Here is a 13,857-nt window from a genome sequence, read left to right as displayed (position 1 = left end):
ATTATAGAGTCGTAGTGGCAATTTGCACGGTACAGCTTGAATCACAGCGGGGGTTACTGGCAAGCTAAAGTTGAATTTACGACCCCCTCACAATATTCCCCTCCCATCAAGTAGACTCGTTATATGATGAGAGATGCCCCTTTAGACAGACACTTGTAGAATTGAAGAACGATTAACGGTAGTCTCTGCAAAAGCAACGTTCTGAAATGGACCAGACCGCAAATAGCCAAGTATGTGGACTCGCAATAGAAAATGTAGAATCGCCTGTTGATTTATCTAACGAAGAAGAGTCAGAAATTGTCCAAAAAGATAGAGGAACTAAAAAATTTGACAAACTTAAACTTTCTGAAGACGAAATTGAAGAGAGGCGGCGGGCAGCCAACTGTATGGAGAGACGCCGGATGAAGAAAATGTCGGACGCTTTAGCGAATTTGAGAAAGTGTATCCCTGTACAACATCACTTACTTCACAGAAGAATGTCCAAGATACGGACCCTGAGACTCGCTATAGCTTACATAAAAGCATTGAGGGACATGCTTGTAAACGACGACCAAAGACGACAAATGATTGCAGTGACACAACCAACATTCCCAGCCGGAACTATGAGACTTCCTCATGAACCGTTTTCACCACTGAGAAACAGCATGGTTATCGCAGCTTATGCTGCTCATGGAGCCGCCCAAACTCCCAAAAGACAACTCATGTTTTCCCCGAATTTCAGCTTCCAGGAAGTTCCCAAATCTCATTTTCAGACACCTGGAACCAGTCGTCACCCTGCGTACCAAACTCCCGAGAGTTATCCGTTATTCGGACAACCTTGCTTCCGGACTCCCATTTCCGGGAAACCAGTTGCAGAGCACACAATTACTTCTCCGGAAGACGAGAAAGAACAGGGAAACCAGCGCGTCATCGGCGGATACACGCTATTCCAGACCAGTCATGATAGATCTCCCTTTCCTGTTGGAATACGGCAGAGTTCTTCCTGTCGATATGCCGCGGAAGACTTAGATGGTGTATGTCCCCTGCCGGAAGATGAAATTCCCAGAGAACGCACATGACTGGTAAGTTTCAAATATGATAATGAAGTATGCAGATATGTGTAATATGAATTCTTTTGATTTTTTCTCTCTAAGTTCTGTTCGCTGCGAACACATGTATATATTATTGAAGCTACAAACGTTCGTCCTCAATGTCTAAGAGACACTAGTAAATGTGATAGTCTTTAGGTCTTTGAGGAAAACGACATTTCTTTAAGATGATGAATTAGTCGCATTCACTATTTAAGTCACTCTAAATCATATAAAATGCTTAATTTACGACTGCTTTACTCGCATACTTCAGGAGGGAAAAAAACCCATACAATTTTACAGCCAATAAATATCATTTTCTTACAAATTTTTACTCTGTAGACAAAGATGTATACACAAGCGCGGGAAAATGAATTGGGGCTGGTGATTTTAGAGATTTATACACCAAACAAAACACCGTAACGTTGAGACAGGGACACCAATTCGTTGTTGTTTAAAATGCTACATTCTTTCTGAATTTTGTACCATGTTGACTGTGACATGTTGATGTTGGACCCCGAAGATGGGGGTTGTACCGTAAGCCCACAAAATACATGTGTTAATCAACAACTTCATCATATTCTCTACTTTTCACTAATGAACAACCTTAGTTAGTGCCCCCCCCCCCCCCTTACAGTTTGCAAAAGGCTTACATTAATCAACGAAACTATAGTTCGCCTTTTCTAAATTATTTCCACTGCATGTATGTATAAACCAATGCACGTATATCAAGCAGATCTATGTCCAACTGGCGGATCTATACGGGTGGATCTATACGGGTGGGGAATTATACCCGATCCTTTGATTTGATCGAGAAACATAATTATAATTTTAAACAGAAAGGTGCATTTTTAATGTAAATAACCGTAAACTATTTCTCTCTCTCATTCTGTCATTCTTCCCCCCTTAAAGCGTGGGGGTATGCCCCCAAGACCCATCAAACCAAAAGCACATTTCACTATGGTCTCCATCTTGGTAGAATTTTCTATACTTGTACCAAAAATTACGATTGGTTATTCATATACGCACCTACCCCAAAACATTTTTAAAATGGCATTCCAAGGTTGTTTTTATCATTATTTCTTTGAACTGACTGGAGGAGAATTAATTTAAATATCTTGAATAATGTCATAACATTACGATAAAATATTCTAAATTTACTCCTTGAAAAACATAATTCATTGTAGATCCGCGTCCCTACTCTTTCTACAACTATATAACAGTCGAAATAAGAAATTTTAATTATTTCCTTTAGCTCGATAGATGTTATTCACAATATCAATGTTTAATATTTGCGATCTAACCTTAATTTCCTAAAATATGCCACGATGCAACAAACCAATAACAAGAACCATGCAACTGCAGCTGTTGTTGGGAAGAAATCTAAACAAGATATACATGTACATGTATTTTAATCCACAATGATTTTACGTAAATGAAAATAAGTGAGGAAAACACTAAAATTGTGAGGAGGGCGTGTACTTATGATGACTTCTACTTCAAAGAAGCTATTATACATCCTTGCCAATTGTAATAAATAAACAAAAAAAAAAAAAAAAAATGAATTATATGAAAGATAGGGCAATAGTTACATGTACACGTAAAAAGTGAAATAAATAGATATTTTAGATAATTATTATTACAATCTAACATCATAGTTTATTTCATATCAATGAATACGTCATATTGAATTTATGAATACAACTTTTCGCAAAATGAATTTTACCAGCATTAATATATAAAAGGAGAACTGAAAGCAACACCACTGTAATAGCCATAAAATGTAGGATCGACAAAGTAGATACGCGGTAAAGAGAGGAAATTTGGGTGAAATAAACTGAATCCTTAAACTCTTTAATGCTTTGTAATTCATTATAGTAAAATTAAATTGATATAAAGATATTTTCGACCAGAGTTAATTATTTGTCATGTTCTCTCTGAGCCGCCCCTGTGGACCTGGGTGTTCCTCTAATTGTTTCAGATGACGCGCGAAATCTCGCACAATACCGCGATATCATCAGAAAAACGTGGCACCTAAGCGACTAACGACCGATGATGCGGTCTCTCCGCGGGTTGTCCGTGTCCTCCGCTAACATTTAGAGATGGATATCAAACACAAATTAACGCTCATTAACAATTAGCACAACATCAAATGAAGACGAAATCAGCGTCATGTCAGATTTCTACAATTTATAGACTTTAGATTTCCCCAATTCTACTATATCTTCGCCCGCAAATGTTTGTAATTTTCTTCTTTTTTTTCTTCATGTAGATGCGAGCTGAAATGGACAGTGCTACTGAAGATGCATGGAAGTAATGCTTTGTATTCATTTTCTAAAATAAAATATTTATGTATGTTATAATCATTTCTATTTTTAAGTTTTAATTTCGAAGTTCAGAAAAAAATGAAAAAACAACAACAAACAAACTTTGTAGGGATTTATCACATGTTTTCTTGTGAATAATCTGAACAGTGATACGACATGAATCTGTGATGCAATGTACACAGCGTAGTTAGATCCCCCAATCCAACGTCATGAAAAATGCAACTATTATGCGAACCTTTAAAAAAAATCTTCTAGAAACTTTTACAAGTCAATTAAGAAAAGACAGAAACTATATGTATGTTATTTAAAACAATGTACAAGGAGTTGGCCTATTCAATAACAGAAGAAGGAAAAATTGAAGTTTGAACCATATAAATCATTTTGCCACCCCCATCCCCAATAAAATCCTTAACCCCTGACCCATGGGCCGTGAATTTCACAACTTAAGAAGAGGATATTGCAAACATCATTTAATTTATCTCCTATGACTGTGAAAGCAGAGAAGAAAAAAATATTGTTTCAATTTATTTTCATGATGTGGCCGTACCATATTAGCCCTGCCCCAGGAGCCATGGATTTCACAATTCAGGTAGAGAGCTTCATGGACATCATAATAATGCATTTAGTATTTCTCACATACACTGTATATATTGGAGTAGAGAAGACCTTCCAGGATTTAATAATTTTCACTATACGGCCACATTAGCCCCGCCCTAGGGCCTGAACCCTTGACCCAGGGATTTCACAATTTAGAAAGAGAGCTTCGTGGACATGATAATCATGCATTTGATTTTTCTCAAATATATATGGAAGTAGAGAAAATTTTCCTTAGATTTATAATGCATGCTCACTTTACGGTCACATTGGCTATAAAGAACAAGACTTTTTGAAAATTTGGTAATGTTTTGCAGTTTTTGGTCCAACCCATGAGGTCCTTGGTGAGCTAAGATAATAAATTTCACAATTTACATTCCTCTGATGTGAATTTACATTGACTGTCTTATCAATCTCCAGCTAGCTGCCCTTTTCGATTTTTTAGGGGTGGGTGGGTGGGTGGGTCATAAAAACTCCTTAGGATCCCCGTAATGGTGAAGATGCGGGAGTGATTCACTCCCACAACATTTTCGATCATTCTAAACATTTGCTGGTTTTCTTTACGTAAATAAGATGATATTCTATGTTTCTTGGTCAATATCTAAATTTACAACCTGCAACTTATGATTTGTGAGGCTCTATTCTACCGTTTTTAACAACATCTATATATTCCATTTTCTCAATTCATATATGTGTGCCATGTTTGATTGTTAATGAAGTTATTTGCATAAGCCCTTGTAAGGTAGCGTTTACATTAATGGACGAGTACGAAGGATAAAACGATTTCGTCGGTATTGAAAAGGTTTAAATTTGATATCAAATTAAATAACGAACAGCAGAGTGTAATTTTTCCCCGTATGATTTTCCTTTCTTTGTCGGAATGGCTCGAGTAACAGCATTTTCGCGCTGGTTGTTCATGCTAGGTTTTCAGCAAATCTACCAACGAGATCTCGCGATAACAGATGTTGTACATGATATCTAAAGAAAAACACCTTTATTAGAAATGGCCATGCACAAAGGTGGTACTCCTTTTAGTGTAAAGAACATTGGAAACAAATACACAGAGTTTATTATAGGGTAATCATTAAAATATTAAATATTTTGCACCATTACAAATATCCTATGGAATTGTAGCCCTCACCTGAAAACGTCAGAATAAAAAACTTGGAGAAGGCTACATTATTGCAGGAGAGAGAGAGAGAGAGAGAGAACTTGTATATTCAGGATGTGTACACGTTTCCAATGTTTTTGCCTTTGATATCCTTAATTAACAATTGAAATGATATATAGCCATTTCCTCATGAATGTGTGAACAATGTGCGTATGAATCTTGATAAATATAGTACGACTATTTTCACGGCTGGGAATATTTCGACAAAAATTAAAGCAAAATATAAAATTCATTTTTGAAAATGCATGAGGGCATGAACAGCAACGCTTCACGCCTGCATATTTTTCACGAAGCGCTAACACAATTCTTAATGTATGCTGGCGTAAAGTGTCGCACTTCATGCCCTAAAGTATTTTCAGAAATGAACTTATTTCTTAAAATATTTAGTATGCATAAGTGACTTTGTAACCTATAACGATGTAAAAGCAAAATTAACGACTGTGATACTCAGCGTCCGTGTCCATCACGTGCGCATTACGTACAGACATCATCGCGTGTGAGTAATCCAGTCCTACACTGTAAGAAAAATTTAATATCCCAAATTCGAAATCTACTTCAAAAATATAATGTAAAACAAAAACAACTGCACTGATCGATTTGCACAATATCCTGTGTTTTATTGATTTATTCGTTAAGCGTGGTGCATCAAAGATAGATACCAAGTCAAAGACATGTTTTTATCCAACTTATCATTGACACGCTTACCTGTATTTCATACAAATCTAGAATAAAACAATGAAACGGATTCATATTGTAACAAATTCAACACATATAAATAATCATTGTTATAGAATAAATACACTGTATATTTTTTAGTTAGTCTATTGTATTCCATGAAATATTGTACTTTCCAATTCTATTTAATTTCGATATTCACTACTTATGTCCCAAATTATGCAAATATGGAAGAAACATTTTTAGGCAGAGTCGAAATCTTAGTTGATTGAAGTTGCACATTATGTAATCAATAAAATTTCTGATACATCATGTCATAAAACGCTAAAAATCAATTCAATAGGGCTGATATGCATGCGACAAAATCGTTTTTCCTGAGATAAAAAGTCACAGTAAATCCGCGTAACAGTTGTACATGTATACGATAAATAAACACGCTCGGTATTCACATATTGATATACAGATGTACATAACGTAAATGTGTCCTTTTGATATTCACACTGAAAACAGAAATACTATTTCTATAGCAGATTTAAACTTCACAACCAATTTCCATTAACACGTTTAAAACTGGTCGTTCATGAATCCTTGTTTGTAGACAAACAAGGGAGATAAATCGGCAGTAGAACTAGTGATTTCTAAGACAACCAGAGTTGCCTTTCTTTAACCTCATCCCGATGTCTTATTACACACGGTTTTCCCACTGTATGGCACTTCTTCTGACTGTGGCATTTCGCTCCCATGATCATCTTTGAAGAAAAAAAAATCAGTAGTTAATTACCGGTACAAGTCATAATTCAAAATATCTTTTGTCTCCCTTTCTAACTCACGGTTTTTACCGATGTAAGTAAAGAACATGTAGTCACAAGTAATGAAAGGAAGCTTTCTGTTTATCAGTTTCAATTTCTTTATTTCCGTGAGCCATATGGCTCATTGGATTCACATACACATATATACACAGGCAGTACAGTAGATATATAGATATAATACATACAGGAACAGTATATGGAGAGTGCATAAACTTACATAACGTTATACACTTAACGTCATTGCATAAATTTAAGTTATATATAAACACAGTATATATATATATATATATATATATATATATATATATATATTACAGGTATTCATAACCAATTACACTGATTCATAATATGAACAACATCTGGTATATATACGGGGGGAGGGGGGAAGATACTCTATGTACTAATAGATAACCATGTCATTACGTAGTTTCGCGGCACATTTCAGATATTTACCTAAATTACTCAGTTCTTTGATGTTATTTACACTCAGAAGCTTGGTCAATTTAAATACCCTTGGTTTTGCATAATAGAATTGTTTAATATATTTTTTTTCTTAATTCATTATAAAGAGGGCATCTTAGAATGAAGTGGAATTCGTCTTCAATATCATTTAAATTTCAGTATTTACAAATCCTCATATTTCTGGAATATTATTAGAACTGTGCAAGCTCACATGTCCCACATTCCAACATTGCTTGACAATGCCTCACATAAATAATGGTAATGCTATGCATTACTGCAAGAAAAGGACACACGGGCTCGAAATTCTAAGTTCAATAGGGGCATAACTCCCAGAAAAAGTATTGAATCAGAATTTCTGGGAATATGCACATCTACACAGTGTGTCCTTATTAACTACAAAGTTTCACGAGTTTTGTTGATCGGTCTTAGAGGAGTTGCGCTGACAAGAACAGGACACACAGGCTCGAAATTCTAAGTTCAAAAGGGAATCAGAATTTCCTGGGAATATGCACATCTACACAGTGTGTTCTTATTAACTACAAAGTTTCACGAAGTTCTGTGGAGCAGTCTCAGAGGAGTTGCGCTCACAAAAAAGGGACTGACGGACTGACTGACTGACGGACTGATCAAAAATATTATATACCCTCCGCAACTTCGTTGCGTGCATGGGGTATGATAATATTTGAATTGGGGCAAAGATTGCAAAACAGGGACGTTTAGTGAGGGGATCATTTCTACTAACTTCTATAACTTCATAGTTCATATGGGGGGTAACATCCATACTTCATGTGCCTGTGGTAAATTTCTCCACAACTTACAACTGGATGTAAATTTCTCAGTTCATACAAAATGAAAGAAGTGCTGAGGACTATGGAAATTAACATGGAATGCCACGTGTATTTCAATTCCTATCCTAGGCAGCTGTATTTTTGATATTTCGATTATATTCATTCATGTATACATTCATTAAGCATCTACAAAGTCTATAACTTAACCAATGAATATATCAACTGTTGCATTACTGAGACTTGTGTACATGTCAAAGATAAATCACTTTCTTTAGATTTAGATTCATCAATGTACATGTACATCTATAAACATATATTTGCAGATGTGCTAATAGAAATATATAAAATCAAGAAATAATTGTCATATTGTAGAAAGATGTTAACAGTGTTGGAGTCAGTGGGTGTTTTCATTATACACAATACACACACAAAAGTTTATTACATGCAATACAAGCTTCTGGCAATTTCAGATATTGAAATCAGAATCAAATCATCCACAACCACCATGAATGATGGATATTTGAATAGCTTATTGATACATGTACCAGATCTGGATGAAGAAAAGTTATCTTTACTAACTTAACTTTAAGATGATTAAATTGATGCAAGGTGGCAAAGTGCTATTTTGACATAAAATTGTAATTCCACTAAATCTCCTCAAAACAACTATTTAAAGTTTAAATTCTAAGTTATACTCCTTCAAAGGAACATTACAGTGCAGCCATACTGTATAATATACATTAATATTGTCAATCAGTTTAATTTATTTGGATTTATCTAACAAGTGGTCAGTCATTTCTCTCCCCCCCCCCTCTCTTTCTCTCTATACTAACCAGTAATTCGGTGATATTTCTCCCTATCTCTCTCTCTCTATACTAACCAGTAATTCGGTGATATTTCTCCCTATCTCTCTCTCTATACTAACCAGTAACTCAATGATATTTCTCCCCTCCCTCTCTCTTTCTCTCTCTCTATACTAACCAGTAACTCGGTGATATTTCTCCCCTCCCTCTCTCTCTTTCTCTCTCTCTACACTAACCAGTAACTCGGTGATATTTCTCCCTATCTTTCTCTATATACTAACCAGTAACTCGGTGATATTTCTCCCCTCCCTCTCTCTACTAACCAGTTACTAAGTAATTTAGTGATATTTCTCTCTCTCTCTTTCTCTCTCTCTCTCTCTCCACTAACTAGTAATTCGGTGATATTTTTCTCTCTCTCTCTCTCTCTCTCTCTCTCTCTCTCTCTCCACTAACTAGTAATTCGCTGATATTTCTCCCGGTCTCTCTCTCTCTCTACACAAATCAGTAATTCGGTGATCTCTCTCTATATACTAACCAGTAATTCGCTGATATTTCTCCCCCTCTGATCTGCCAGAACATTTTGCTACGCCCCTTGACGATGGTTCGCCCTTGGTGACGCCCAGAGCGCGGCCAATTTTCTTGGCTACGTACTCACAGGCTGAGAAAATCAAATATATAATTACATTGTTAATATCTACATTATCATAATTACATTGTTATAATTACATTGCTAATATCCGTGCATGTATGTATACAATATCATACAGGTCAATTATGTAAAGCCAGTAAAGCCAGAGTTACTGTTAGCATTAGACACTGTAAATGGCCTAAACGTCAACAGGCTCTGCGAACAGGTCAATATTTGGAACAAGGTCACACGACTTGTTTTATTTAAAACTATGTCTCTGATTAGAATTGTCTCCAATTCATAGTTGTTTAACATACATTTCTTACCGTTTATTATTAGTCAGACCATTGTTATCCGAAATACAACAAATTATAATCTTGATTTCCAAATGTCAACACAACTTTTCGTTAGGATGTCGAAGTGGGAAGTAAACAAAAGAAAGTTAAGATGCAAAACGGTAAGAAGAATTTCCGGATAAAAGTCACGTTCACCCAAAAAGATGCATTTGTGAGCAGAATCGCACAAATTTTATTTGAAACTCTTTAGAACAAATCGCATTGTAGTATTGTAGTTTTCTACTAAGTTTGCAAGCCGTGAAAATCTCACGATCGGTTAATCAGTGGGGGATCTGTATGTATGTGAGTTTCATCCCCTCCCCATATTTGATTGATTATCTTTAACAAAAAAGCTAATTTTGTGCCATTTGTTGGTCTTCAACCCTCTTCCTTTTTGGGTGGTAAAGGTATCATTTTTTTTTTTACTAGGCAGGGGCGGATCCAGGAATTGTGGGTCCTGGAATTTACTGATTTTATAGAGCTTGAAATATGTCTCCTATATAGTAATTTTTACTATTTTCTGTCATTTTAACTAGATGAAATTAATAAAACGACGTAAATTTTAAGGGGTTTTGGAAAAAAATGTAAGTTCTCCCAATAAAAGTAATTCAATGAATCAAAAGATTTTGACACTTATTCACCCGAAAGTGGAAGAAATTATTGCTTCTTTTATGGTTTACATTTTTTAAGCAAGAAACCACGATTTACCTTAAATTTGAAAATCTATGGGGGTGGGCGGGGGCTGTGCCCTTCTTTAATCCGCCACTGCTAGGCTTGTTATTATTTCAGTTCAGACAATCACTCTTGATGAGCAATCATACATGCACATCTTGGCTGGAAGATATGGTAACAAAATATTGAGAGATAGTTACTAACGTATATTTTCAAATAAAAAGTTCCAGGTCAACCATCTTCTTTTGTTTCATTCTTTGTTTGTACATTTATGTTTGAAATTCGTGTAGCAAGTTAATTTCGATTTTTCATTTGAAAGATCTTCTATTTGACAAGCAATGATATGAAATAAATGGGTTCATCTTCTGTAGGAAAACCCGATATTATTGTACTATATAAAGTACGAGTCTTTTTAAAAAGATTTTTCAGAAATCTATTTTTCTAAAAGGGACCATAAGAGCTAGACATTTGGGCAATAAAAAAACCCCATGCAGAATTGTTTCAGCTTCCATCTGACATAGACAAGATGAATATTTATTTATGACATAAACAAGTACCTGTTTGTGACGAGGATTCTATGAACAACTCTAAAATTGAACCATATTAACCTTGTATCTTTTATTAAATATCTTTTGTAAATCTGTCTCCAGTCGAGAGCCTCCTCTCGTCCATTTAGATTTCGTACTGAAGGCAAAAATATCCAGTTTTCTTATTCTCATTCAATATTTTCATAAAATCTTAGGGAAAAGTGTCATATTAGGTCACACCCCATCCATAATAGTTTTCTTAGATTGTTTCAATATTAAGCTTTTTTTTAACATTATGATTATGTAACTCTCCCTCTCTCTCTCTCTCTCTCTCTCTCTCTCTCTCTCTCTCTCGCTCCCTCTCCAAATTTTTATCTTAACTTGGACAGTTTGATAAGCATGATATTCATGTATTACTAATACAAATAATTTCAGATCATGGAAATCTTTTCTAACATCAAAATACTTTAAATCAAATCTGTCATTAAAACTCTAAAGTATGTGACTTGTTTTTTAAAATTGCGATACCTGCTTTCCAAAAGAAAATCCTCAAGATCTCAAGATGCACGAGGGGACCCTAAATTCACAATGAGAACGGAGTACAGATGCTGGATTCGGGGTCACGAACCTGCGCCCAGTACCAAAGAAAGGTGGACGATCCCCAATCCTCCAAATTCATCACATGCAATATGTAACATTCTCTACATTGTAAACTTGACCTGTTAGGGCCTAGTGGATCCGCCACACTTATTTAGAGGAAATCCATTACTTTCAAGGATTATTGGTGTTATAAATGTGGATCATTTCACACCTGTTTGACCCACCCGTCCTGTTGAATACAATTTGGCAAGACGGTGCTGGGGGTAACTCCTATAATGCAGCTGATATCCCATGGTTGATAGTGCAGTGACACTAAAGCAAGCATAATTCGGGAGTCTGCTGAGAGGTACGTAATCAACGTGTTCACTGCGAAAGAACCTGTATTTGTTTACCCTATAGCTTTGCATGAAGAAAATGACTCGTATTCGCGAGATTTCAAAGGAAGCTCGCAAATATCGCGGATATATTTTACGGACGAAATCAATCGGAAAGGGGATGGGTGATTTTGCAATCATTCGAAAAGGGGTGGGGACAAGTGCCCGACCATAAAATAAAATTCTCTCTCTCTCTCTCTCTCTCTCTCTCTCTCTCTCTCTCGCCGACCAAACCTACTAAGTGAGGTGTGGAAGAGAATATTCACTGTACATGTATTGTTCTAAAGGCAAAAAAGTACTATGTTAGGTATAGCTATAGGGATTATCTAATGTTCTCTTTCAAATTAGGTGGGGGGGGGGGGGGGAGGGTTTTGAGAGATGATATTGGTAAGGACATGTCCTCGCACCACTTGTCCTCACTATAAAGCTAATATTTTGTATTTACATCTTTCACATGCTGTAGGTCACATTTATGAGGACGTAATATAAGGACATTTTTTTTTGTCCTCATAGTGCAATTCTGTCCTCACAATTTCTGTCCATTGCTTGGTCCTCACTTTACACGTTTCACTCTCTCTCTCTCTCTCTCTCTCTCTCTCTCTCTCAGTGAGCATATTGTCTCTCAAGATTTGTTTATTGATAATATCAAACGATTATCCAAACGGGCAATGAGGACAGCAGTCTCCGGGGGTTGTTACAGGCTCGTCACACGGGGGAAACGGGCACGGCACGGGGTGACAGTATGTGTGTCCACCGGCAACACAGGGATGGGGACAGTCAGTGTCTACATCTGCCCGTGTCTTATCTTCTGAACGGAGACCGACTGCCGGATCCTCCACGCTCTCCGGACAATGCGGACAGCAGTCTCCCAACGTAGTGACGGGGTTTTGACAGGGTGGTAGTGGACAGGGTACTGGGTGACAGTATTTGTGTCCGCCGGCTACACACGGATGAGGACAGTCCCGATCTACTGGAGCTTGGTCGCCTGAAAGTAGATAGACAGCGAAAACAATCAAGAGGGATTACTATAAAGATGCCATCTGAAGATAGAATTATTAAAAAGGATTACTATAAAGATATCATATATTAAAAAAAGGGGGTTAGAATACTTAAAATTCACAAATTTCAGATGAAAATGAAATTTATATCAAAAGCACATGATATAAATACTAGTATTTGATGCATAATTATGTAATATACTGAATACAGTATGCAAATAGTAATTTTATATAGCATTTGTTATGTCAGCTGATTAAAATTAAGATGTACAAATATGCACAAAGAAGAAAGTTTTTAGACAGTAAAGAGAAAACTTAAAAATCACATCTCTACCTTGGGGGCAATGAGGACAGCACTCCCCTGGGGTTGATACGGGGTTTTTACATGGGGGTAGAGGGCAGGGGATGGGATAACACATTGTTCTGTTTCCTATTGTACAAGCACCACGTGGACAATCATCAGGACAGACTGTGCAGCATTGACCCGGGGCGTAGACAGGGTCATCACAGGCTGGAGGGGGGCAGGGCGGCGGGTAACAGAAGTGGTGACCATTGACAACGCATGGGTGAGGGCAATCGGGGGTATAAACTGAAAATAAAAGATCAAACATAGTGCAGATTTTTAGCATTGGATGACACCTATCTCGTATCTGAGACACAATTTACTTAACCATGTTTTGTTGAGGAGTAATGACTGTTACAAGGTCTTTTCGAAAGGAGATCTAGATACTAGTATGTGAAAACTTCCTTAAATTTTTGGGATGCAAAACCCATCCTTTAATGCCAAACCTTCCTTTAAATGTCAAACTTACCTTTTAATGCTAAACCTATCCTTTGATATCAAACCTTCAATGCCACACCTACCCTTTAATGTCACACCTACCTTTTAAATGTCAAACCTACCAAATAATGTAAGACCGTAGTTTCCAATCCCTAAAACAAATAATACGAAAAGTGAAGAATGACACATGTTGATTGAACGCCTTATCTGTAAGAGGATAGCTCTGCAACTACACATTGAAAATAG

General features: G+C 36.4%; 2 protein-coding genes and 1 long non-coding RNA gene across 3 annotated transcripts; 1 reads left to right on the top strand and 2 right to left on the bottom strand.

The window, feature by feature from the left end:
* The first annotated feature begins 206 nt into the window (after positions 1 to 206).
* On the top strand, positions 207 to 1,058 carry LOC130048724 (uncharacterized). The gene has a single exon (XM_056145767.1). It carries the CDS (start codon positions 207 to 209, stop codon positions 1,056 to 1,058), a length of 852 nt encoding a protein of 283 aa, XP_056001742.1.
* A 4,693-nt stretch (positions 1,059 to 5,751) lies between these two features.
* Positions 5,752 to 9,791, bottom strand: LOC130048322 (uncharacterized). The gene is made up of 3 exons (XR_008797157.1): positions 9,651 to 9,791; positions 9,232 to 9,354; positions 5,752 to 6,583 (listed from the first exon to the last, which is right to left on the bottom strand). It is a non-coding gene; the product is annotated as an uncharacterized LOC130048322 (long non-coding RNA).
* Positions 9,792 to 12,447: 2,656 nt separating this feature from the next.
* LOC130048319 (cysteine-rich motor neuron 1 protein-like) lies at positions 12,448 to 13,857 on the bottom strand. The gene is made up of 3 exons (XM_056144911.1): positions 13,734 to 13,857; positions 13,165 to 13,419; positions 12,448 to 12,817 (listed from the first exon to the last, which is right to left on the bottom strand). The coding sequence occupies exons 1-3, from the start codon at positions 13,846 to 13,848 to the stop codon at positions 12,486 to 12,488; spliced, it is 702 nt and encodes a 233-aa protein (XP_056000886.1). The 5' UTR covers positions 13,849 to 13,857; the 3' UTR covers positions 12,448 to 12,485.

Source organism: Ostrea edulis, chromosome 7 (assembly GCF_947568905.1).
Source record: "Ostrea edulis chromosome 7, xbOstEdul1.1, whole genome shotgun sequence".
In the NCBI taxonomy this organism is placed as follows: domain Eukaryota; kingdom Metazoa; phylum Mollusca; class Bivalvia; order Ostreida; family Ostreidae; genus Ostrea; species Ostrea edulis.
Note: the sequence above shows the minus strand (reverse complement) of the source record. Positions and strands in the feature narration are given on the sequence as shown.

Excerpts from the sequence above, each read along its gene's own strand:
- LOC130048724 (XM_056145767.1), top strand. The coding sequence starts at position 207 with ATGGACCAGACCGCAAATAGCCAAGTATGTGGACTCGCAATAGAAAAT.
- LOC130048319 (XM_056144911.1), bottom strand. The coding sequence starts at position 13,848 with ATGTGTAGTTGCAGAGCTATCCTCTTACAGATAAGGCGTTCAATCAAC. Across the intron at positions 13,420-13,733 it reads CTACGGTCTTACATTATTTG|TTTATACCCCCGATTGCCCT; the intron begins GTAGGTTTGACA and ends TTTTATTTTCAG. Across the intron at positions 12,818-13,164 it reads CTGTCCTCATTGCCCCCAAG|GCGACCAAGCTCCAGTAGAT; the intron begins GTAGAGATGTGA and ends ATCTACTTTCAG.